Genomic DNA, 27,009 nt, shown 5'->3' on the forward strand with positions numbered 1-27,009 from the left:
TAACTTTGATTACTTGTCGTTATCTGTATTGAAAAGTTTGTAGGACGTCATATTTTGATACACCCACATCTTAACAATCTCGGAAAACGCACTTTATTCGAGAAGATAATCGCCAAAGTTCATGGCCCCAATCGAGGTGAAACCGAAACCAGCCGCAACGAGCACTGTGGAAGACACGCTGCACCGTAGTGTTTGCTATATATTTAGGAAACTCTATGTATTTCACTTTCAAGCTGAGCGAGAAAGTAACGAGCCAGAACTTCGCACTAATTGCAAAGAGTAATTAGCGGCAACTCTCGCAAACGTACGGAAGCCACCGATGCTTACGAAAACGAAGCAAAACCTGGCAAATCAGTTCGAAGCAGCATTTTTTTTTATTAACATGCTGCACTATAAACTCGTTGCACTCATCAGATTGCGTGCTTAGTTCAGGCAGAATTACGTGAGCACACTTCGCGGAACGTTTAGTGCTCATAACGAAAAAGATAAATTTTCAAAGAAATGACATTTAATTCATAGCAAGCAATTTTGCCGCATAACGTATACTACCAGTAGCTTGTCGATTACGCCCAATAAATAAAGAGGTCTATTGGTTTTTGAAAAAAAAAAAAAAACTGCATCAGAAAATTGTGTGTGCTTCTAACTTGAATTCGAAACCGAACCTAATTGTGCTGGGAACAGCCTGCCATGAGACGACGCACAATCCGCTTTTTTTTTTTTTTTTCATTTGTTGTTTGCGATTCCATGTGGTGGATGTAGTGGACGAACGCGCCACATTCATTGTGTAGACTCGTCTGAATAGTTTTGTTCGCCGTTATTGTAGCGCCAACGTGGCTTTGACGTTGCGGAGATTCGTCCAGTTCGCCAAACATACTTGAAAACGGGGTCATGTGAGGTATCAGTGACGAGTGGATTCTTCGTATCGACGGTACCAACGGGGAACGTCAAACGCACACAATGGACAGCAGAAGCACGACTAAATGTGTGTAATGCATTACCGTCAAGCAGCTGACATTCGCAGGTGATGTACTGGCATCTATATTATTACTATTATTATTTTTTGTCAAGATTCCAAACTGATGCATGTTGCCTATTTCGGCAAACAGAATCTTGCCCTTATTGCTTTCTTTAACAAACTCAGCGGTTCTTTGGAGTGTGCTTGAATAGTTTCGTGTTTCGAGCCTCGAGAAATGTGGGCGGAATATGTAGTATGTAATCGCAATGTAAGAAAGTATGTAATTGCAGCCCTAACTTGTGACTGTTGGAAACAGTGGAATGTGTTTTGAATACCGACTGTAGAGTTAAGAAGGCACTAGGTCAAAATAACCTGGGGCACATTTCGGAAAGAGTCGCCGTGTGCCTTAGAGCTACATCCAGAATTTCTGCTTTTGTTGGCTTTATTCTCGAGTTAGAGTTTTTTGTGTGTATTCGTGATCCCGGTTGGTCGGCAGCGTTTGTCTCCCTTGTTATTTTTACGGTGTGTCTAAAGGTACGTCGGACGTACCCGAATACCAAAAGCTAAAGGTACGTCCGACGTACCCGAAACCGTGAGTCTAAAGATACGTCGGACGTACCCGATTACTAAAAGCTAAAGGTACGTCCGACGTACCCGAAACCGTGAGTCTAAAGATACGTCGGACGTACCCGATTACTAAAAGCTAAAGGTACGTCCGACGTACCCGAAACCGTGAGTCTAAAGATACGTCGGGGGTACGCGAAACTGAGTCTAAAAAAAAAAAAAAGATACGTCGGACGTACGCCGGGAGTTGCCGGGTGGGTCCACGGCTACCGCGTACCAATTTTTGCATATATACGAAGAAACGAGCCTTCGTGCGAGCCTGCTCACGTAAAAGACTGACAGGGAGCGAGTACTACCGGTGACAATGGAAAACTTAGAGCATCGCGTGGTTGACGAACGGCGTCGATGTCGGCGGTGCCGTTCTCTCCTAGCAGATCTTTTGAACGGAAAGGGGGAGGCTCGCACGTAAGTACAGAGGCTGATGTCCTTCCCTCGGCAGAGCAATTTTCGGGCAAAGAGTTCTGTGCGGTACTCTCGCGAACGCGGTTTTGTGTGATATGCGCCTATGTAGCCAGCTGAGTTTGCACGAAAACCATTCTGGGAGCCGACCTACTCGCTGACCTTTGAAACCGTAACTGCGACCGGCTCCCAAAAACTAACCAGCGCGCTTGAGTCCACGAGGTTTCCAGATGAGCGGGTCGTTAGCTAATTACTGCAGGGAAAAAAACAAGATGTAAGATTTTTAAATGCAAAGCATTTCTTAGCAAACCAAACGAATTTATTTATCTGGTTAGCCAAGTTAGATCACTAACTAGCTAGCCGCCTACGCCTGGGTGCTCTCATGATCTCCTCCTTAGCAGGTTGCAAAAACGAAAAAGACAGGCCAGATAGCATTTTAATGCTCTTATTATACATAGTTTTCACGTGACATCACAGACAGGTTCTCTGCACTGGGTGCTCCGAGATGGCGGCAACCGTGACTTTTTATGTCATTAGAGAGTACCATTGCAGAGGAGGACACACAGTTGTTCGGTCCCCGTGTTCTTTTGTGATGTCCCCACTTTCTTCTGTTCGCAAGGCGCGCTGTGGGGAATCAAAGGAACGCGAAGGGCACCGGCACAAATCCTATGTCACCGTTTGAGCTAACCCAGCATCTCAAAGTAGCTGGGGGCCCTAAGATGGCGGCCATGGTGACGTCAATGCAAACTATGTATACAATGAATGAATTCAGTGTTCACTGAAGGCACAACTAATGCAAGCTTTAATCAAAGGATCACAATTGTATGAAGAATAATAGGAACAAATACACAGACACACAATACATGTAAATGTCACTCGCATGAAACAGCACTAAGCTTTCTTCCATTTTTTATAAGCATGCCAGTGGGGCATACACTCAGCCATCTTTTGTTGTGCTTAAGCAAACCCTGCTTGCGAGCTCCCCTGCTTGCGTAGAAGCAAACCCTGCTTGCGTAGAAGCTTTGGAGCAATTCTGCTCATTTGTAGCATTAATGTAGTAGCTTTCACAAAACGTAGCAGGTTGGAGTAATTTTGCTCATTTGTAGCATGTATGGACCAGCTTTAACAAAATATAGCACGTAGGAGCAATTGCAGCAGGTTTCCCATCGCTGTGTTCCACTCACGGAGCAGCTCCTTTACATTTGGGCTGCTGCTACACACTTCGCACAAAACCAGGAACTATTCCTGTTGCGGCTGCTCAGTGAAGTACAGATTTGGTGGAACCAACACAAACATAAGTCACAAATCACAGAAGGGTCCTCTTCTAACAGGTCCCGACATTCGTTGCATTTCCACTTTATGGTTTGCTTCTTCACCTTGACTGTTGCCAGCACAGCTGTCCAGCCGTCTTCAGTGAAGTATTTCTGGACACAGTCAAGGTGAACTTCCTCGTCGAGGATTGTCTCTGGAATCCTGGAAGGTATGGTTTCCACCTGGTCCTCACCTGTAAAAATTACTGAATAAGTGTTCTGAACCTGCCATCAGATGGCTTTAAGGTACAACAGAATGCTATGAATCTGAACAAGGGGAACTTATTTCTAGGGCTCAGGTTTATTTTGTGAATTGAACACTCAATATTCTTACAGAATGTAGCTGTAGTTGCAGCCCTATAGGTGATATCAGACACCTTCGTACTACACCTTAGATAGCGACTGAAGTTGCAACAAAATAGGAAATTTAAGCATAAATAAAGGTAAATCTCACAACTCACCGAGTAGCAGTTTCCCCTGCTGAACCTCACTTAGCAGGCCCTGAGGAACTAAGCAACTTAGGATCCTGAGCTCCTTTTCCTGAGGAGGCAGATCGCGAAATGGCTGCAGTGTTGCTGCTGATTTGTGGGGTCCCTGCCGCCGTCGTGGAAGCCCAATAACGGTTTTCTCCGCCCCTTTGGGTCGACCTCGTGACTTCACCTTAGCGGGCACTTTCAGCTTTCCGAGGCGTTCGCGCATGTAGTCTGAAGGCCCGGCGCTGCTTGCAGGGGCCAAGGTATTCTCGCGTGGCTGTGCCTTTCTCACTTCATCAGGAGTTTCGCATGCACCTGCATTATGGGCACGCTGCTCTTTCTCAGGAGTGGTATGAAGTGGTTCTGCCCCGGTATGGCTTAAAGGTGCTTGAGGCAGATCTGGTTGATCATGTGAATTATTCTGATCTGCAGTTTCAGACGTGTCCCAATCCTCACCTGATGCAGCTTTGGGTGACTCTGCATTCTCTTCTACGGACACAGTCAGCTCCAGCTGGCGTCTGACTTGCTCTGGTGATGAAGGGGATGAGGCTTCATGACGCAACACTTCCACGATTTCAATTTCGCGCCCTTGCTCCCATGCCTCAGAGAGTGCCAACAAAACTTTTAGACGGCCCTGGTATCTTTCACCTGTTTCTTCTGCAGCAAGTTGAGCTATGTACTTGCATGTAGGAAATACCTCCCTGTATTTCTCATGCTGCGACATTGGCCTCCGAGGTTTTGCAGCCTGCTCCGAAATGGAATGTTCAGTTGTGCACTTCTCTTGAGAAAGGAAGGCTCTCTGATGACAGTAGTAATATGCCTTGGACCACCTTTTTAGAAAAAGTTTGTCATCAAAGAGACTAATGTTCAGAGTCCGCCTAACTGCAAACACATGCCGGCATGGCAGTCTCATAGCGTTCCAAAAGGAACAATTGCAGTTAGTTTTTGTTGTTGACGTGTTGCCAGACGACGCCTCGAATGTGAACACATCTGCTTTTTGGTCACTTGGTACTCGCTTGGCTGACAGGTAGATCTGCTCCCTTACAAGCTTAAAGGCATAGGGAGTCAATGATTCCTGATACATAGCTTCTTCAGGGCTAGAAGGTGCTTTGCAAGGTCTTTTGGATATGCTTGTCAATGCTCTGTGGTCACGTTCATCGCTCAAGGCGTTCAATACTGTGAAAAGTGAGCACACAAACTCTTCAAGGGAGCTATTCTTTTTTATAACACTTTTCAGTTTTGCGTTCAGACTTTCAATTCTGTTGTTGGTAGTGTTGTTAAAGTTTTCAGACATAAACTTGGGTCCAGTGTACCACTCATCCTTGATGGGACGCCAGTTTTTGTCATAGTAAGAGCGGATCTCTTGGCAAACATTATTGTCAAATTCCAGTTGAAGCTCCTCAAATTTTTCACTCGATCGTGACAGGACCATCTTCTGGAGCAGTGCCAGGGCTTGGTCCCTTTCCTCTGCAGTGATGTTCATCTTGTTGCAGGCAATCTCGCGTCGAAAAGTCTTTAAAGTGTGGAACACACAGATGAGCACCTTCGACTGCGGGAAGCTTTCTTTGAGAAGGTCACGCTCCAAAAGGTCCTTGTCTGCCATGACACACTTTACTTTTGGCCAAGATGGGTGCAGTTCCTTGAACTTTTCCAACATCCATTTGATAGTGGGTGCAGACTCATTCACAAGAATTGCAACACATACTGTCTCTGTGTCTCCATTGGAGTCTTCAACGTGCATCACATAGACTGGTGTTCGTATTTCTAGAAGCTTGTAGGTGGCATCAATTCCTAGGAATTCTGGGTAGGCATCCATATTTGACCGCATAGACTCATTGGACAGCAAAATTCCTTGGAAGTTTTCCCCATCAGCAAGGATGTGGTAGTCTGTACCTGTAGAAATAAATTTCATGGTCTAAATGTAAAAGATTTGGCCGACTGTACATACGAGTTTCTCTGAAGCCCACTGGAAAACCCAGATGCAATTATTTAAAAACTTGTGCTACAATATCAGGTGCTTACCATGCTCATTTTGCAGAAGAGCTGCAGTCTTAATGAGGTCATTCCTTGTCTGTGGTCTGAGGGAAGAGGCCGCATTGCTCAAGTCTTTGAGCAGGACAAGTTTCCCCGTCTTTTCTTCTATCCTTTTCTTAACCAACTTCTTGTTGGCATGCAAAGCCAAGAGCTGTGTGGCTTCCTCCTTGGCCCCTGGTTCTCTTAATGCTCTGGTTTGTGGCAGGTGGCTGTAGAGTAACTGCAATAAAATAAACTTTTCATTCAATGTTAAACTGAACTACATATGCAATTATAGGTTAACTGCATTATGCAATGTCAAGCTCACAGAGTGAAGCAAACAAGTGCAGACAACATTCTGCATATATGGCATCTAGGTTCTTAGCACAAGCAAGCTCACTTCAATCTCACCTTATCATGCTTGTAACTGTAAATCTGTGTTTCCTATATATGGCTCGCATGTGATGTCAAGGACACAGTTCCTGAATGTAGTAGCACTGTAGAATGGCGGCTTTGATGACAAGCAAGTTGCAGTTAATCTGCCTCAATGTAATAATGATGCAGCAGGAATTCCTCTGAGTGTGAATAAGAAATGAACCTGCATGTACTGCTTTGATCCCATTAATTTGACATCGCAAAACTTCGCATCCCCTGTGCTGGTGCTACCAGCTCAATGAGAATTGAGCGAGAACATTTTGCGCGATCAAGTAAGCACGTCAAACATTTCGTCAAAAGTATATTTCAGTGGTGCATGTCACCCTGTATAACCTCAAAACTCAGGTTTGTTTCTGTGAAAAAACAGAACTGAACTTCACTAACCAATATGAACAGGTAACAGCAAAAGCTGTATTGGCTTAATTTAACAACACATGGTGAGGGATGAAGGACAGGGCATTAAGATACTGTCGCACACTTTTAAGGATGCTTAGGAACTCCATACCTTCGATAACTCATGGTTGTGGTCCTCATTCATTTCAATAACCTCCAGGAAGTTCCCATCGTCAGAGGCCCTGCACTTCACGAACGCCGGACATCCAGCCTGAAAGGTGCTGAAAGTGATCCGTTGTCACATGCTCAATGTCTCTCAGGAAACAATCGTCTAAATGCATGATGTGTACAACGCAACCACGTCGCTGACCATGGTGGATTGGCAGCACAGAAAGAAACACAAAGGAAACAATGACCAGTGCTGGCCCTCACCTGGTATCTCTTTCCCCCTTGCTGCGGCTCTTGAAAGACTTGCCCCCCTTGATACAGCAGTAAACCACCTGATACATTCCAAGTCGTTCGTTCAGAAAACGCTTCACTTTGGTCTTCGCCGCTGTGACAGTTCGACAGTCACGTTTGTAAAACTGCACGAACTTCTCTTCACTGTATCCTTTCACAGCAGCTTCCAGTTCCCTGAACGTTGGAAATTTGTCCCCAACTTTCATTTTGCTGCCAGCCATCACACGAGCTGCGGAACGGGAACACTTGACTGGCGCCGCACGTGCTGCGGAACGGTCACCACAGAACACCTGTAACACGCTGACTGAAGAGACGGGAGAATGGCGCCACACAAGTAGGACGGATAAGACTATGGATAAGACAGACTCACAGAACACCTGACAGACTCGGACGGACTCCAAGAACTGGATTGGAATGGATTGATTTGTACTACTTGCATCGAAATCGACCCGATGGCGAAAACTTTTTTTTTTTCCTAATCAAGCGATATAATAGCTGCGTGTAAACCACGGAGGAATAAACATTTCCGTGGTATAAACCAAGCTTGAGTAGGCGAGAAAGTGCAACCCGTGCAACGTCTGATGTAACCGGTGCAACGTCTGCGCGTCCAACTACAAACTCGTTGACGAAAACTTTTTTTTTCTCGGATCCGCGCGTCTAAGAGGTCAGTCGTGCGAACTGCTTGAAAACGACGGACGGGCAGGTGGAACTTGAGTCGCTTGAGTGAAAACTTGCGAGAAAGCGCACGTCGGACGTACCTTTAGCTTTTAGTATTCTGGTACGTCCGAAGTATCTTTAGACTCACGGTTTCGGGTACGTCGGACGTACCTTTAGCTTTTGGTATTCGGGTACGTCCGACGTACCTTTAGACACAGCGTTATTTTTATGCGGGTCGTCTTAGCGTTGTGACAAGTATCCAAGTCATGCATTGCCAGTGAACCCCATTGTCGGTCTTGCCTAGAATAATTATAACTCGATAGTCATAACGCTACGATATGCCGTAGAATGCATTAAAAATCGTGGTAACACGCGCAAATAAAGCACGCGCCATTTGCATTCCTTAATCAGTTCAGGCAGTACCGGATTTAATAAAGCAACGATTTTTTGTAAAGGCTGATGTTGCAGCAAAGTTTACGTTTTTTAATATATCAGTACTGGTACTTTCAACAGTAACTGTGCAAATTTAATGTGTGCATTTGCTGGCTCAGAGTAAACAATCATTAAGTGATCGCCTAATGCGAAAAATTTTTTTGCTATTTTGTAAACTTGTTGCTTGCCTGCTAAGGTAATGCCACCTGTGCAGCTCATGTGAATACCTGAAACTGTTTTGACAATTCTTTACAAATTCATTGTGGCATTTGTTCGAGTCGTTCAGATCACTAACAGATTAGGTGCTGTGTACTGTGGGTGGATTGTTATAATGCATTGAACGTGCATATTACTACCGAACACGCCGTATTATTTTACACTGTTTTTTGCTGTGCAAGCTTTGGCGCATTTTTAAACTCCTCAGACTTAGCACTCAGCACGTCACACGTACAACTAGTCAGGTTTGACTTCTTTAGTGGTGTGGTGGCATGCAGAGATTGACGATGTGGTGGAGCATAGCTTTCTTAGTTTATGGTTTCTTTGCTGAGGACCGCAGAATACGTGGGTTAGGCCAGAGTGCTCATTCACGAAACGGCTTTCTAGTTTCCAATCACAAATGACTACTTTTATATATAGATGCTTTTCTTACCTTTTTGTGCAAATAAGCTTCACTGATTCCAGCCAAGCCACTCAGGGTGAAGCACAAAGCTACATTTAATGCAAATGAGTTCTGTGGAGACCCGCTTGTGGCATCAAGCCACAAGGAAATTCATACGGATTTCACAGGAAGAAAAGCTTCTTAGTGGCTGAAAAATTCGTCCTGGTTCCAGGATCGAACCCAGGACCAACGCCTTACCGGGTCTGTTGCTGTACCAATTGAGCTATCCGGGAAGCTAGCAGTTGGCAGCGCAAGGACGAATTCATCGGCAACTCAAAGCGCATGCACACAAGTAATGCAAATGAGTTCTGCGAAGACGGGCAAGGTGGCGAAAGGGTTAAAAAAGGGAGCACGAAATGCTATGCAGCTTCATGCACCATGACACTCCTCATATTCAGATTGTGGTTTTACGATGTAAAACTCTGGATATTATTCTAATATTAATTCTAGCTCCGTAGAGCGCAGCATGTGGGTACGGCTCTGACACTACGTGGGAGGAAATACGATAGTGTAGCTGTACGTCAATGGCTGTGGAAGGGTTTGAGGAGTCCTGCAACACGTTTCTGAGCCATGATGAAATAGTCCTACTATTAGGGCATGCTGCTTCACTTGTCACATGTAGCAAGAATTTTTTAATCGGGCAAGCATGAGAGGAGTTGCGGCCATTTTTTGCTTGCTTCAAGTGTTTTCCCTCTCCTCTTGTAATACAAGTGTGTTGAAAAGTACACCAAGAAAGGGAATGGCACAGGGGCATCAAGATGTATCCCTCCATCAGCATGCATCTTGACCTTGAGCACTTTTTTTTTCTTTGAACATGTTGCTTTGTTTCAGTGCGATTGTGTGCTCGGGCACGTTGCAGAATCCAGCGGCGGCCCGGTAATCGGCCGCAGTGTTGGGTATGAAGAATCATTTCTAGAAAGAAGAGTGAGAGATTATTACCAAAGCTCTAGAATGAATTGTGAATGCCAGGCCACACACAGCGCTACAGTATTTGCCTGTCAGCAGCATTTTTTGACCGTGCACAAAAAGTGTAGCAGTGCCCCGTTGAAATATATATATATATCTGCACTTTTTTGGTACCTGCAATGCCTATATGTTGTTGAAATTACTTGAATGCTTACTTGAACTTTGTCTTCATTGCTAATGCAACTCTGGGTGAAAAACAGTGTACCTGGGACAGCCTCCTAGCTTATCATTTGGCATAATTATAGTTCCTTGCTAATTATAACTTTGGAGTTGCCTTAGTGAAGACAGATATTCTCCTTTTGTGGTTCACAAGCAGCGAATGGCACTTCACAGACAAGTTGAGTCACCTAAATGCTGGCATGCTTTTATTCTAATAAATGCTTACCAGAACTAGGCAACTTTCCAAAATTTTGGTGGCCACATTCATAGGTCAGCAAACCCCCTTATGGATCAGCTTATTCAGACTGACCTAGACTCCGAGCTGCAGGTCCAAGTTTGAGTGAGTCTAGGTGAATGATAGTTTGGCAAGCTTGAGTCAAAGTGAGTCCGGCTGAGGTAACTTTTAGTGAATCCGAGTGAGTTTACAAAATACAATTCTTGAGTGAGTTTGTGTGAGCTCCACATTTTAGTGCCACTGTCTGGTGATATGTGCTCAGGTTAATCAGTAATATCAGTATTATGTTGACTAGCATTTCGCATTAAACGCCAGATAGTAATATTGTTAGTAATTTGAAAGATTATGAAAGCCAGTATTAACAATTCAGTCTTGGCTATTTATTGCCGTTCTTGCTGTTGTTATTCTCTTGTGTGTGCAGAGCACTTCAGGGACCTGGGATGCCATATACTGTTGCTTTCGTAGCTTGGCGTAATGCAGGTAAACCACAAATGGAATTGTCATTTGTACCATATCGAGTGTCCGCTCGTGATGAAGCTACCGTGGTAGTTGCCAATGCGCCTGAGGGTCTTCATTTAGGACTGGATTTATAAACCAACCTTGTCCTTATTTCTTGTTGTCCTTCATAATATTGTGTCCGCCTCAGTGGTGGAGCAGTGGAGGTGCTTTGCTTATACCCCGAAGGTCACAAGTCCAGTGTAATGGTGCTTTCATGGGTTACATTGGATACCAATGTAACATAAGGGAGCAAAACATTGACTAACATTACCTGGGATACCATAACATATTTGTTCCTTCAGAGCACTGATCCTCTGCGAGTTGCTTCAATGTGCAACTCAACGAATTTCCATGTAATTTGTTCACCAATCATGAAAAGGGCCCTGCAGCAGTAATCCAAGCAATTTTTCATGCAGCTTTATTGAAGGAATGCATCGCATCAGAGCAGTTCATTGGGCAAGTTGTTGTGCTTCCATCTAGAACTAATAAAGGCGCGACAGAAAGCAGGCACGAAAAGAGGATTGTGGCACTTTTATTAGTTCATCGAAGAAGCTTAATATTACCTGTACAATCTACTGCTTGTGTGAATTGAGGTTAGCCCACTGCTTTTGTCCGGGCTTTGCCGCCTTTTCTGCTGTTTTCATGTCGCGACATGACTCCCCGTTTTTGTGCGAGTGAAGCTTGGTGCCAACGAATATTTGTGATAGGGCCGCATTGTTCTTGTACTAATATGCTTAGCAGATAATGGGAGAGTTAAACTGATTGTACCTGCAAACCAGCCATGAAGGAATAAAAGGCGGTTAACTTTTCTCCAAGCTTCCAGCGCTGTAATTTTATTGAGCTTCATTAAATTTGTAGGGGAATCCAGGCTTTTGTATATGCCAAATGTAAATTTCTTGGCTTTAACTGAACATTTTCTAGTTGCAAAACATCTTTTTGATAGTGCAGATCCCACACAATTGATGCGAACTCCAATTTAGACCTCACTCAGGCATTGCAAGATATACGTTTTATGCCACTGGGTGCTTCCCGAAGTTTTCTTTTAAGAAGCCACAGTTTCTGCAGACAGGCTGCACAAATATTGGATTGTCCATGACTGAAAAATAGAGAAGGATGCAAAGAAATAAGTGATAAAACACTTTGGTTTTATCGAGAATTGAACCCAGGCTACCTGCATGGCAAGCAGGCATTCTACCACAGAGCCGTGCTTGCAACTTCGTTGGGGAAAAAACACTGTGCGAATGGAACCTAGTGGGAGGAGTCTTCTTGACGCGTGTAATGTTAGTTGGCAGAAGCATGGGGTCGCTCTCAGCTTCAAAAACTGAAAAAGAATGGGTGTTTACAAAGACCACTTATTAAAAAGCATTCATTCTTATTTGATCATCAGCTGCAAAAGTATCAACATAAGGATAAACTGCGTTGGTTCGCACGTTGCCTTACAATAGTGTAGTGTGCACTTATCTGATTTGCAAAGTGAAGAATTGTGGCACATCTGGCACTTAGCTGTACTTGCAGTATGCATTCGAAGATACTTTGAAACGGCCAATTTTGTGTCACAGTTGTTCGTTTCCTTGCAGCACAGTTGAGGCATATACCAAGAAGCAAAGCTAGGGTAACAGTTGGGAAGAAATTGAGCATGGGGTCCAATCACATTACTGCATTTTATTCTTGCAGGCAAAGCTCAAGTGTTTTGTTTTTGTTCGAACATGGGGTTTATATTGAGTGAAATTGCAAGCGAGTGCATTGGTTGCCTCTTGCAACAGCTGTTGTAACCATTTAGCTCGTAATACTCAAGTCATGCAATGGTCGAGAGATTCGGGCTTAAGGCATCATTTGTTGAGAGAAGAGCAAGTGATTGCTAGCACCCCTCCAGATGTAATTGTAAATTTCAGGTTACATGCTGCGCTCTAATGTCTGGTTGGCATGCTTTTAGGAGTCTCAACTGTCGATTGACACATGATAAGGCCAAGTAAATTATACATGATTTGTAGTAATTGTGATATAAATGTAGAGAAAGTAAAGTGGGCAAAAAGATTACTTGCCAGCAGGAAGCAGACCTTCAACTTTCAGATTTAGCGTCTAAAGTCCTACGAATTGAGCTACAGTACAGCCATCACCCAGCACTCGTCATTGTGCATATCTGTGCATTTAACCTTGGGAGTGTTAGCACCAATTGCAGCCATAATGGTGAGTGCGGAACACACTTTTTCTGCTTTCTAGTGCTTTATAGCATATGATCTTTTTTATGAGCTGGCAGCTGACCAATAATCCTGAAGGCATGCTACCTGAAGGCATCAACTCTGCCAAAACGAGACCCTCGCTTTGAATTTTAGAAATGAGGGAAATTTTAAGGGCTTGTTTTTTGTTAGATACAATGTGAATTAGAACAGACAATAATTGCCTATTCTCATTAATACTGGCTAAAAAAACAAGTCTCTAAAATTCTCATTCGTTTGTTCATTCACAGTAAAAAAAAAAGGCATTTAAGTTTTAATACATAACTTTTGTAAGCTATTCAAAATGATTGAATAAATAATTTTCAGAGAAATAAAAGAATTTCTTGTATAGTACAATTTGAAACCCCAGACAATGTTCTTTGACTTTCGTTTTGTATACATAGTGTGCACGTGCGCAACGCAACGGCCGTTCGTCACTTCCGAAATGAGCCACCGACATGCCCGGGCACCCGCCGACTCCGTCGCCTACCGCTACCATGTTGTCTCCTCAAGCTTGCACCTATTTAGTTTTGCCTCACGATGCAAGGTTGAGGGCTGCTAGTGAGGGAAGTTAATTTAGTAGTCCCCGAAGAGAGAGCAGAGCTTCGGTGTGTTTCTTCGCCGAAAGTTATTACTCAAAGTTGAGAACGCACTTTGCGATTTTCCGAAAAGTACCGGCGTGTTTGGCTGGCGCCGATTAACAAAAAAACTACTTGAAGAAACTCGGTGATATTTGCGTCTTCAGGTGTAACTTCATTCCTGGTAAGTGCCATAGCTAAGCACTTACCTGCAAACAGAGATAGCTTACCAAGATACTGTACATACAAACTTGTCCGCGACCACTGCGTGCACAATCAGCGTGTCAGGGAGGTGGTCAAAATCGTCATTGTGATCGTGTAAATTCGGGTATTGCATTGAAACAGACTGTGAAAATGGATGCGATACAATATTAGTTCATATTGAAGTATAGCCAATCGGTACAAGTAGGGGGGTCAGGATTTTCGAAAATTAGTCAATTAATTTCCTAACACAGTCTCCATCATTTTCAGGTAATCCACTGTACATTAGCGTACAAAAAAAAAAGTAAAATACAACGTCAAAAAGGTGTCAAAACTTACGCGAAAAAAGAAGTGATGACCGGCATTACCGTGGTATGCACCAAGCGAAGTCTCTATCTGCCTCGCATAATGTTTTCCTCGGCTGTTTCCACAAATTTCAATCAAACAGGCTCAACATCAGCACTGTTTAAAACACTTGGGGGGGGGGGGGGGGGATGCTGCTACATTGGTGGCGTGGGCCGGTTGAGCGGCAGCGTGTGTCTCCTTTGTTATTTTTATGCGGGTCGTCTTAGCGTTGTGACAAGTATCCAAGTCATGCATTGCCAGTGAACCCCATTGTCGGTCTTGCCTAGAATAATTATAACTCGATAGTCATAACGCTACGATATGCCGTAGAATGCATTAAAAATCGTGGTAACACGCGCAAATAAAGCACGCGCCATTTGCATTCCTTAATCAGTTCAGGCAGTACCGGATTTAATAAAGCAACGATTTTTTGTAAAGGCTGATGTTGCAGCAAAGTTTACGTTTTTTAATATATCAGTACTGGTACTTTCAACAGTAACTGTGCAAATTTAATGTGTGCATTTGCTGGCTCAGAGTAAACAATCATTAAGTGATCGCCTAATGCGAAAAATTTTTTTGCTATTTTGTAAACTTGTTGCTTGCCTGCTAAGGTAATGCCACCTGTGCAGCTCATGTGAATACCTGAAACTGTTTTGACAATTCTTTACAAATTCATTGTGGCATTTGTTCGAGTCGTTCAGATCACTAACAGATTAGGTGCTGTGTACTGTGGGTGGATTGTTATAATGCATTGAACGATGCAAGGTTGAGGGCTGCTAGTGAGGGAAGTTAATTTAGTAGTCCCCGAAGAGAGAGCAGAGCTTCGGTGTGTTTCTTCGCCGAAAGTTATTACTCAAAGTTGAGAACGCACTTTGCGATTTTCCGAAAAGTACCGGCGTGTTTGGCTGGCGCCGATTAACAAAAAAACTACTTGAAGAAACTCGGTGATATTTGCGTCTTCAGGTGTAACTTCATTCCTGGTAAGTGCCATAGCTAAGCACTTACCTGCAAACAGAGATAGCTTACCAAGATACTGTACATACAAACTTGTCCGCGACCACTGCGTGCACAATCAGCGTGTCAGGGAGGTGGTCAAAATCGTCATTGTGATCGTGTAAATTCGGGTATTGCATTGAAACAGACTGTGAAAATGGATGCGATACAATATTAGTTCATATTGAAGTATAGCCAATCGGTACAAGTAGGGGGGTCAGGATTTTCGAAAATTAGTCAATTAATTTCCTAACACAGTCTCCATCATTTTCAGGTAATCCACTGTACATTAGCGTACAAAAAAAAAAGTAAAATACAACGTCAAAAAGGTGTCAAAACTTACGCGAAAAAAGAAGTGATGACCGGCATTACCGTGGTATGCACCAAGCGAAGTCTCTATCTGCCTCGCATAATGTTTTCCTCGGCTGTTTCCACAAATTTCAATCAAACAGGCTCAACATCAGCACTGTTTAAAACACTTGGGGGGGGGGGGGGGGGGATGCTGCTACATTGGTGGCGTGGGCCGCAGCAATATATTAATATTAGTATTATATCTCTTGTAAGCTTGCCTAGCTTTGCAGGACTCATTTTTGATAAGAGCTGCTGCGCTTTGCTCATCAGCTCTTAAAATTGTGGCTCGAGAGACTTTGGGCTTTCACTTGTTCTTGGGCCACGCAATTTGTGGTGTTTGTAGTGAAAGCGAGATAATGGGCCCTCGTAGGTCGTGGCGGGCAGCCGGTGTATGCGGTGGCTGGTATATATGTCGCACATCTTGATTTTCTGATCTTGTATAGAGTGAACAAAGGAGGTCTTCCTGATCTGATGAGCTTGGTAAAGTACGACAACAAAAAAAAACACAATGCTTCCTTTCAACATTGTACACAGCAACAGATAACGAGCCCCCCCACAAACCGCGCTGCAGCACGTGAACTGCCATAGGTACCCAGGCATGGCGGGAGAGGACGACAATGGCGTAAGTGACATCACATGAACACTATGTATTCTTAAAGTCGCAGCACATGCTGATTTTACTTAAGACTTCATGTGTATCCAAGTCTCAAATGAAACTGAACCTGCAATAGTGTCAGTGTCAACAGTTGACAGTCATCTGACAAAGCATAAGCCACATGACCTTTTTTTTTGTTTCTTCACGTGCATGCACTACAATCAAGTTTTTAACACATTAAAGAGAACCATTTTTGGCTGAAGTCGGGCAACATCATTCTAACAGGTTAGAGCTTTGCGTGCTTTGCCGGAATAGCTGGGAAGGATTCTTTAAAGAGCGGGCCACCATTAAAGCTGTGATAGTTTAAGAAATCAAATTATTATTGATCACTTTTGATTATAATCGCTAAGAATCATAATTGCTTACTTTTGGTTCATAATACTTATACAGGAGATATGAAGTTTCAAAGGAAAGTCTTGCACCCTTCACATGTTTAGAAATATGTGGGTGGCAAGTTTTCATTTCGATTGGGCTACTAGAAGTACTAAAAATATTGTCCAAAATAAAGAAGTTGGCCTAAAATGGACCTTAAGAAAAATGCATCTTAAAGGTGTAAGTGGAAAGTCATTTATGTGGAACAGGTATGCTTTTTAAGGTGATTTGTTCCATCATGAGAGCTTGTCAATTATGGTTATTTTGAGCACGTGGTTTTAGTGAACTCCTTATGCAAAAACGCACTGGAAAGCAGCCAGGTGACAATATTCAGGGGGCTCTAGACAACGAGCTCTTTTTTGTTTCAGTAGTCGCCTTGTACTATTTGAAAGTGACTTTATCCTACTTCTATTTTAGTGATAATCTCCAGTTTTTTTTTGTGAAAGTAGAGAAACTAAACTTTTGAAAGAAAGTTATTAAAAATGAAAAATATGTAATTTTGAAATGAAAAAAAAACTTGCGTTTTATGTCTTGGGGCATTTCTCTTCTTAAGCTGGTGTGGGCATTGTTTAGTTCGACATTGAAAGAGTTTCAATTATTTAAAAATGCCAAGCGGGCCTGCTAAGTGTTCCGTCAATGTTTAGCGGTTGAATTTGTTCAGGATAACCACTTATGCAAGCCGATAATTTTTAATATGTACATGTGTGTCGTCATGTAGGCTGCTGAAACATTGTAGTGAATAAATTACTTCTGATATTCCACTATATCTTCATGCTTTTACTCAAATTGCTTAAAATTATTGTCAAATACATGAAGTATGCTAATGTGTACAAAGCAACAATTCATTGTTTTATGCATAAAAATATGCATGTGCTTTTCACGACATAAAATGGCAATGCTACTCTAGCCATTAAAAGGAAGTAATACTATGTAGCAGTAGTACGATTTCACATGCTTGATAAGTAGCAATATCAAATGAAGCTTTTGCTGCTTGGAATTGTACATATAATTTTATTAACTAAGTCCAATAATTTGTTGAAAGCTTTACAGTCTATTTACAGGGTAGCCAGCCGGTCTGAGACCTGGCTAACCTCCCTGTCCTTCCTCATTTAGTCCTCCTCCTCCTTACAGTCTATTGTAACAAAGCAGATGTCTTATTTGTCACTATTTAACTATAGTGTCTGCATATCATCCAAGTCGGATGGCTACGTAGTGGCAGCAGGCAGCTGCATTAACTAAATATAGTACTTATGCACTGAAAGATGGCAGCTTGAGTGACACATGTTTTCGATTGTTGCACTGCTAGCACTTCAGCAACACGTTTTTATCGGCAATCGTTGTCCAGAATGTTGCTTACGTACGCAGCAACACTTCTTGATTGCCTGGTACTGCAGTCCACTTTCATGCAGTGTGTGGCGTATGGTTTGCATTACCATTTTGTTCTCCTCGTTTCTTTGCAGGTTCTTTGCATTTGGCGTCCCGTGTGCAGTGCCATTTGCTCATGTCCGTACAAGGTCGACTTCATTCCTGCTGGCAGTGCACTGACGTGATCAAGGACAGGAGAAACGTGAAAAGACACCTTTGCATTCACATAAGCAATCATTTCTTCCAGTACTGCATGGGCTAAACCTTATTTACTCGGAGCAACAGTCTCAGTGTGTTCATATTCGCACAAGATCGCTCCACTTTTTCTGTGTTCACTGAACCTATGTGACCCAAAGACAGCAGAAATATATTTACCCACTTGTGATCAGCCAGAACCGTGATGTCAAACTTACCTCATTGAATTCAAAAAAAATTTTTTCCTAGTTTCATGGTAGCTTCATCCAATCAAATTTTGTTCCATATATTTCATGGGTAGAGTTTTTATGGAATATTTTCTGTCTGGGCTGCATTTTAAGCAGGGGTGCAACAGCTGCGCCAATGGTGCCAATTGCACCAATTTGATACTTTTCTCAATTGCTGCACTGAGCTCCGCCAAACCATGAAATTTTCTGAAATTACGCCACGCTCTAAAATGCCCGACCAGCCTCAAAATTATCTCAGGTGTGCTAATTTCAGCGAGAAATCAAACCAAGCGTGCAGACCCTAACCTTAAATCACGGTGTAATTTAGATACTCAATTAATGAGGACACTCGCGAGCTGGATTGACCAGTTAAAGTATAAGATGAAGAACAACAACGCACGCCTTTCGGTCTGCTGACCACAGCAGATACCTATAGGCGAGACGACTGAACTTCACGAGAAAAAAAAAATAAAAATGCATTGCTGTAGCCACCAGCGCTACACGGAAAATATGAATTTCCTAGTTGGCAAATGCGGTTATGGCATGTTAGGAAAGTATGTCGCGTTTTTCGCATGCGAACAAGGTCGACAAGCTCCAAACGTTGTTGCCAACCACTGTGTTGATTTCCATAGCAGTGGCACTTCACACAATTTTCTGGCTTGAAGTTGCGTCGTTGCGGTGATAGATACCCGGCGCCGGGCCAACAGGCGCGCATCGTTGTTACTTTATCTCCTTGAATGCACCTTGCAAGCGAACCGAGAAGGTGTCCCCATCATGAAAGAAAAAAACAATGGGGCGAGTAGGGGGGGGGGGGGTAGAACTTCGAAATATGCTTGGCCTTGTTCTAACCAGCGCAGGATGGTTTATAAGGCACCTCCGCTGCAGTACACAAGTGCCTCGCTGAAAAGTGTACATGATTTGGAAGGGGCTGTTGGCGCTAGTCATGGGACACAGCACATTTTATTCAATATCGGTGTGTGTATGTGCCACATAATTGAGTACTAGTATGATTGCTGATGTCTAAAAAAGGCACTGGCAATCATTTGGAGCAGCCAATGACATATTGTGTGTCAGTTTTTTTTTCTTTTTTTTGCCACCCCTACTTCTTGGTTTTACAAATCTCTCGAATTTTAAGGTCGCCAGCTTGGCAGAGCCACAATTGCATTCGCAGAGTCTATCAAACGATTGAGCAGGTGTGGCATATACTAACGTGAATTTCATCATTCTTTGCTCAATGAGGTAATTCAGAATACTACTTTTATTGAAATAGCAGTTCTCATGTTTACTCTGCACTATTTAGGTGGGCTGAATGTATTGTACATATAGTTTGTTTCTAAATGTTAGCATTCTTTCTTACACTGCTCCAAATTTGATCTTTAGTGATAAAAATTTAGTTTTTTCCCGTAACCTGCTTCAAATTTCGATTTTACTTCAAATTTCGATTTTACTGTTCCAAAATTAACATTTTGCTGCTCCAAACATTGCACCAAATTTTTTTTTTGCTGTTGTACACCTGTTAGAGATAATTCTGTCGCAAAAAGGAATGCAGAAAGAGCTTACAGAGCATACATTCGTCTAATGCTGACTATTGCATATGCAAAATGCTATCCTGTTAACAAGACAACCGTAATTTTTTCTGACAATCATAGGTAACCGCAGTGTTCTCTCTCCCTTCTCTGAATATGACTATTGGTTTTCATTGTTAAAGCTTTGTACGTGAAATGTTCACATCTGATTCACTTTTAAATTATCCCTTGAATCACCTATGCACCTTTTTGTTTTGAATTCACCTTTGTGCTGATTTAATTCACTTTGTGCACTAAATAATATTTGTTGTATTTTTACTCTTCATTTTTTCTTCAAGTGCCTTAGGAATGGAGTTTGCTATACTGTGGGGCCTAGAAAGAAGTGCATTATTGTGAATACAGCTCGGATTTACCCATTTCTTGCATTGAAAACAGTTAATTGCTCGAATCTTGCGGAGAAAAAATTTGTTTGTCACCTGAGAGCCTTCAAAATTTTGCGGAATGTCGTAAGAGTGGCAGTGGTGTTGGGGACGTATGTGGATACACACAAACTCGTCCAGCCATAAGATTTAGCGCAATACATTGCTACTTCCAATCGTGCCCGCACAGTCATGAAGCTTCGATAGCCTGCCGTGCGAATGGGAGATTTTACATGTGTGCGTGCCTCAAACAGTCGTGCATGTTGACGTCTTCGGGCCTGGCTCCTTGACCAAGTCCTGTCTCTGTCTAGTGCACCTTTCTTGAAATGTCTCATGTGAAGATATGGCTTGCATGACATGGCTGGTGCATGTAAACACAATACAGCAACAGTTGGAAGAAAGAAATATTACGGAAAGCCATGTGTAATTTAAACGTCAACGCACACGAAGGGGTATTAATGCCTCAGAGGGTCATGCATATAATCTCGGAGGCTATCATGTGCTGCTGATGGTCAACTTGCGGTGCGGCACACATGCCTGCTCTTGGGTTCTCACGTGAGCGCGTGATTGCCAAATTTTCCGCGACACCATTGCTAGCGTGCGTTTCTATAAAACATCGTGGGTTTCGGGATGTGAAACCCCAGGTATTAGTTCATGTGTTGCATGTCACTTCACATTTGTCAACTTCAGTCATCCTACTGCATGTTATACAGATTGCACTTCTCTAGCATTCATTCATCATCATTAGTGTAGTTTTGTGCAGATTGGCTCAAAGTACTTATTTTTTGTTATTCTTAGAAAAGGAGTACTCATTTTGGCACAATTTGCCGAGAAATATCCTAGAAGAATGTCATCCATGTCTAAAATTGGCTGTTATGCTGGCAGAAATCATAAACTTCACTCCTGCAACTGTGTTACAATATTTAAGTAGTCTTTTGAATAGGCTTTTCTTATTTGTTTTCTGCAGCATACTCCGAATGCGTTTTCGTTTAATCTATCTTAGTTAGCTTAGGAATTAGAGGTTTCCAGTAGAAGAGTTCCAGGTCAATAAAATTATAACCTCCTCCCTCCCCTTTTTGCACCATTGTACAGTACAGTACACTGTTAAAGAGAACAGTTTAATGAGCACCTTTACTATTGTAACCACCTAACTTAAAGCAGATGTGGAAACATTTTTCGTGCACAGCACTGGTCAGTCAAAAAGAAGTCTACTCTGGCTGAAAGTTGTGTTGTCAAAGTCATAGTGATTCCATAATACTGTAGCACATTTATGGATCTCATAAGTAGTGATGCATGTCATTTCTCCAGCTTTTAATAGCAAATGCTGAGTTCACGAGTCACTATGAATTATGGAGCATTCGCCCGGATATACCAAATGGGAGGATGCAAACTTACTCAATGTTCTGGCAGTTCTGACAAATGATGTCAGTTGATTCTATGGGAATCTCTCAGCGAGATGCTCCACATATGGCGCTTAGAGCCAAACCTGATGACGGTGGTAGACTTCGCCATGTATTCTGAGCGCGCTGAACGATGGCACTCATAGTTCGCTGTGTCATTCAGTCTCAAAAATAGCAGTTCATATGTTGGACCATGTATAAAGCTTAGGTATCAGTGGATCATCTACAACCCTGCAGGTGTTGGTCATCACTCCTCTAAATTATTTTAGCAATATGTGTGCTGATGGATTATTTCAGCATGGAAAGCTCATAAACACCACTGGTAACTCGTTCCATGTGTGAATGGATAAGATTGGCAGTGTAGTACGAAAATATAGTGTATAAGAATATATGCACTCTCTAGCTAAAGTCTCACATGTGTATTCTTCTCCATATGCAGTAAGAAAGACACTTTCAAAATGTCCTACGATTTGTAAAAGAAACTGTCTACATGTTTCATCTCATGGCATGTACTAATGCACATGTCATTATTCAGCCACAGCAGCTTAGTTGAATATTGGTTGCGAGATCGAGCAGAGTCGCTGCCTGGCGGCAACTGGCTGAAGTGGAGAAGTGTGGACACAGCCGGGCTAGACTGCACCTGAGCACTCGCTTCCAGAAGCATGCAAATGCAGTCTAGCCCGGCCGTTGTGTAGATTGCTCCATGCGCCATCTGCTAGCCACGTCGTGTTTCTATGTGCGCGTAGCTCATGCACGTTATCAAAGTGTGGTATGTCCGTTCATGTAAGCGCGAGTGTAACTATTTTTACGTATGACTGAAACGACGTATGAAAGCATTTGGTCTTGCTTGGCTTCTAATGCATTGTAATAAGATCGGCGAGTGCAACTTTCCAAAGTGCAGTTTATTGTCGTCGTACCCTCTATCCAGCAGAATAATTTCAGAATGGGTGCAGCTTTCTGTTTCAAGCATATCGCAAAATGCCCTTGGCACCCTCCCAAACATGAGAACTAATAGATGGTCTATGAATGCGGCGTCTTGCAGCGACTCGCTTGTATTAAAAAAAAAAATTGGCAGATCTCATCCACGTACAGTGGGAATCGATGATATGCGAAGCACGAATGAGAAAGGTTGATATTTCATTTTAAAATCAGCACCACATTATGAGGTGGAAGGAAATGATGCCGTACATGACTTCCGTGTCATGATTATCATGTTTGGATGTGTCGTTAACCTTCGTCATCTATTCACGTCACGTGATACCAAATTTAGTATATGTAGAGCTAGTGAAACGACCACGCTATGAGAGTGGTATGTTGTCATGTTTTGGCATGATACGCGAGGCAGGATCACCATATTTGCACCAGTAATATTTTTTCGCCATTCATTGTTGCACTTAACATCAACATTGGTATATGTGGAGCTAGCGAAACGGCCGCGAGCGCATCATGAAAGGTCCAATATACTCCAATGTGGTGGTGACGCGTGCGCACGCTGGGCACAGCGACACTACCTTGAGAATGCTATAGTCTGATGCCAGGCGCTGCCACGCGACGAGCGTCTGTCGCCGCGGCCCGACGGCGACTGGTCTGAAATGCGACATGCTGCATTTCGCGCCGATGCGTTACTCAAACAACACTGCGTCTTCCTGTTTTCGTGATGGAGGAATGCCGGACGCTCTGAAACGCGCATGCGTCAAAGCAACGCAACGCAGCGCACGCCTGCGAGTATGTGGCAGGACTGGCGCAAAGCCGGCGAGCACACGCATTATGTCATGGTGAACGCCGGCGATCATGCGCACCGTGTCACGTCTAAATGTATTGGCACCTTGACTGTGGCATGTAGTCATGTTCTCACATGACACACATCTCATGAATACGATGTTTGCACCAGTCACATACCTTCGTCATTCATCAACATCACATAATACTAAATTTGGCATGTGTGAAGCTAGCGAAATGGCCGCGAGCGCATCATGAGTGTGGCATGTAGTCATGTTGTTACATGACACGCATGTCCTGATTATCATGTTTACATATGTCATTTACCTAGGTCGTCAATTCGCGTCGTGTAATATCGAGTTTGGTACATGTGAAGCTAGCGAAATGGCCACGAGAGCATTATAAGCGTAGCATGTAGTCACGTTGTTACATGACACGCATCTCATGTTTATCATGTTTACACCAGTATCATACCTTCATCATCCATTCACGTCCCGTAATACCAAATTTGGTATAAGTAAAGCTGGTGAAGCGGCCGCTAGTGCATCATTAGCGTTGCATGTAGTAATGTTGTTATATGACACACATCTCATGATTACATGTTTGCACAAGTCACATACCTTCGTCATGCATTCACGTACCATAATACCAAATTTGGTATATGTGACGCTAGTGAAACGGCCGCGAGTGCATCATGGGCGTGGCATGTAATCCTGTTGTTACATGACACGCATGTCATGATTTTCATGTTAGGGTCTGGCACCTGTGTTCGCCATGCAATCATGTCATACCGTACCAGTTCTGCAGCATGTTTTGTGAATGAAACCACTGCAAGAGCTGCAGGGTCATGAAATGTAAATAATGACATTAATGACATATATATCATGATTTTCATGTTATGACTAGTCAAATATGTTCTTCATACAGTCATGTTGTGCCATACCAAGTTTGGTATTGATACCTTTATCGAAACGGCCAGGAGAGCTAAAAGTCATAGGCGGCTAGATAGATAAATAGATAGATATGCTCAAAGTAGCCGAAATTTGCTATGAAATGCTTCGCATTTAAAAAGGCTCTAGGCCATGCACTTGCGCCTTGTTGGTAGGTGTACAACTACGGCATTGTAGTTTACCGATCATGCGAGGAGCTTTAGTTGTGTTTATCTGGCCGTGGTGCCACTACATAGAAATATTACTATCACATAAACTGTGACACATCGATACACTAAACTGTAGTTAAAGCAGAATTACCGTGCGCCACCATGTGCTTAGATTTAAGGATGCTTTAAAAAGCCCAGTCGATGAAAATTATTTCAGATGGCATGCCTTATATATTGTTGCGTATGATTGAATATGTTGCATATCATGTGGCGCATGAATATAATGTCGTAGGATTTCACTGAAAATTTTGCTTTTTTTTTACATTGTCTTTAGCGCTTGTGGTGCACTATTAGTGACCGACCGAAGGCAGTGGTCATTTTTTGTCTGAAAAAAAAAAAAGAATGCTTGTATCATAAACCAGGTCTTTGTTGTAGCATTGTCTACTCCTAATCCATCGACGAAACCTTTCTGCTGAACTCTTGTATAAATTTTTTAATACATTATATTCTTAGTGGTGCAAGAACATGTGTGTACACGTAGTAAATGCAGTGTGGTACAAAGCACCGTCAGTCACTAAGCTTTCCTGACTAGACTTATTGACAGTTTCACATTTCATGGTGAAAGAACAAGAGAGAATTATCATATGCGTATAAGGTGTGAACAGTGGTACTGAACTAATGACAGAGATATACGAGCCTTCTCGATCTCTCTTTCTCTCTATTTTTGTAGTATGCAAATGACAAAGATGTAAATAAGTAGTTCAGTCACACTACAGCAGTGCGTAGCAAACGGAACACAAGCTAACCTTGTACAAACAACAGAGCAAATGCGTCATTTAGTGTGAAAGTGTGAAGAGTCACTCAGCGTGAGCATCCCTATAAAAGGCAGAATGCGCTTTACTCCATGTAATGATTACCTTGCATAGGCGTTGTGCACCAATTCAGTAGAGAAGAGCGTAGATATTAACACTAAACTGTAGTCAACGCATTTTATCTGCCGACAATCGGCTTAGACCGCATCCAACGAAGCGCAGCTGCGTGTATTTGTATACGCGCCGCCGACTGCCTAACCACACTTTCGCGGGGTGGTGCTGCCACCTGTAGCCCGATCTCGCCGCGAATAGTCTACCCACAAATGGTGAGCTAAAATGGGGAAACAGATAGTCGATGCGTTGGTTTGAGTAACGGGGCATTTATACCTTACATGCTGCTGTACGACACTGCTAGAGATTTTCAATTTGATACTTCAATCCAAATTCAAGTGCTTAAATGTATTGCTCTATGTATCAAGCCTGTCTTATGAAAGGTCAAAATAGTAGTTATCCAAAAAATAATCACTCGGTTTCAGTACTGAGAATGTAGTTGGTTATAAAATTTTTAACGATCAACTGGGGTTGATTCCAAAGGTGAAAGTATGTTTGCATGCACTGTTCTGTTTGTCCTGGATTTAAAAATTTTTTACGTGCTTTTGGAGATGTGTCCATCCTTTCATGGAGAAACGACCAAGGTTCATGCTTTGGATATTTCCAGAAAAGCCTTGCACCAGTGTTTTCTCAGAAATTTTTCACAATTGTGCTGCAGCCTAATATTCTATGAGCTCGAGATTGTGATGACGATGTGGCCATGTCTGTGGACTGCAGCTCGGGCTTGGTTATTTTGAAATGAGCGAAATCGCCTATTCACTTTCTTCACTAATGATCGATTGAAGTTGACATGAGTGCAATTGATTTCTTTGCTTTGTGTACGTTTCAGTAATCAGTGTAAGGATATATTGCCTGTCTTATAAAATGCTGGTTCACTTTAGGAATTTTTCAATGCATATCATTACACATCAGTGTGCAATGAGAGAAATTTTTAGATTCGTATATATCTAAGTAACCGCAACACTAGGTGGTGACACTTTGATTTTATACTGCAATATGTAAAAAATGAGCTCAATGTAAGCGTACAGCAACAAAGTGGTGTTCCTTCATCATGCATCTTGCCCTCTGAAACCTTTGGCGTGTGTTTGTGCGATAATTTCTGTTTAACAAAATTATAAAATGACACGAATAAGCGAACTTCACTTAATTTTTTTTTTGCAGTATCGTTTACTCAGTAACAACCATTTAATTTCTCCAAAATTTTTTCGTATTCTATTCTGTCACAGAACAATCTGCACCATTCTTAATTTTTTTCATTGGTTTTTCCCATTGATTTTTCTGTGAGGATATGTAAAACCAAACCAAATGCATTCAGTTTCCTGAATTGACGGCAATTTTTGTAATTTTTACAAAATACTTTGAAGTATGGAGTAACATATAGCGATTGTATTCATTTGGTATATTTAGAGGTAAAGTAGAATATCTACTCATGTGTGTGATTTTGTATGAAACATTATCTGGTGAACTTTTTATTCTGTAGTATTATTATGCTTCCATTCAATCAGTATTTGTGTACACTGTGATAGCGCACATAGAGAAGTAATTTACGGGCAATGCACATAAATGCACTTGTGCTCGTGACGACCGAAACCTCCGGTGCTGTTATATCTCTTGTGCATGGTTTTGTTTTCTTTTTTTTTTCATATTTAACTTTGATCTGTCATGTATTATTTCCCATGCTTTATGTTCGTAAGTGTGGTCTGAATATACATTTATTTAGCATTAGGCGAAGTTAGAAAGTACTACTAATACTGTGATGGGCTCATGCCTAATCTAAATGCATATTACAAAAAAATTTGGCTGTTTAGGTGTTGCAATC

The 27,009-nt window shown here is 42.4% G+C and overlaps 1 protein-coding gene and 1 long non-coding RNA gene across 2 annotated transcripts; one reads left to right on the plus strand and one right to left on the minus strand.

The window, feature by feature from the left end:
* The first annotated feature begins 752 nt into the window (after nucleotides 1-752).
* Nucleotides 753-15,906, plus strand: LOC142771824 (uncharacterized). The gene is made up of 3 exons (XR_012886167.1): nucleotides 753-1,021; nucleotides 10,530-10,588; nucleotides 15,825-15,906. It is a non-coding gene; the product is annotated as an uncharacterized LOC142771824 (long non-coding RNA).
* Nucleotides 2,753-7,880, minus strand: LOC142771820 (zinc finger SWIM domain-containing protein 3-like). Its single transcript, XM_075873722.1, has 5 exons — nucleotides 6,975-7,880; nucleotides 6,715-6,823; nucleotides 5,784-6,015; nucleotides 3,750-5,654; nucleotides 2,753-3,482 (listed from the first exon to the last, which is right to left on the minus strand). Exons 1-5 carry the CDS (start codon nucleotides 7,220-7,222, stop codon nucleotides 3,175-3,177), a joined length of 2,802 nt encoding a protein of 933 aa, XP_075729837.1. The 5' UTR covers nucleotides 7,223-7,880; the 3' UTR covers nucleotides 2,753-3,174.
* Nucleotides 15,907-27,009: the final 11,103 nt, after the last annotated feature.

This window comes from Rhipicephalus microplus, chromosome 9 (assembly GCF_043290135.1).
Source record: "Rhipicephalus microplus isolate Deutch F79 chromosome 9, USDA_Rmic, whole genome shotgun sequence".
Taxonomy (NCBI): domain Eukaryota; kingdom Metazoa; phylum Arthropoda; class Arachnida; order Ixodida; family Ixodidae; genus Rhipicephalus; species Rhipicephalus microplus.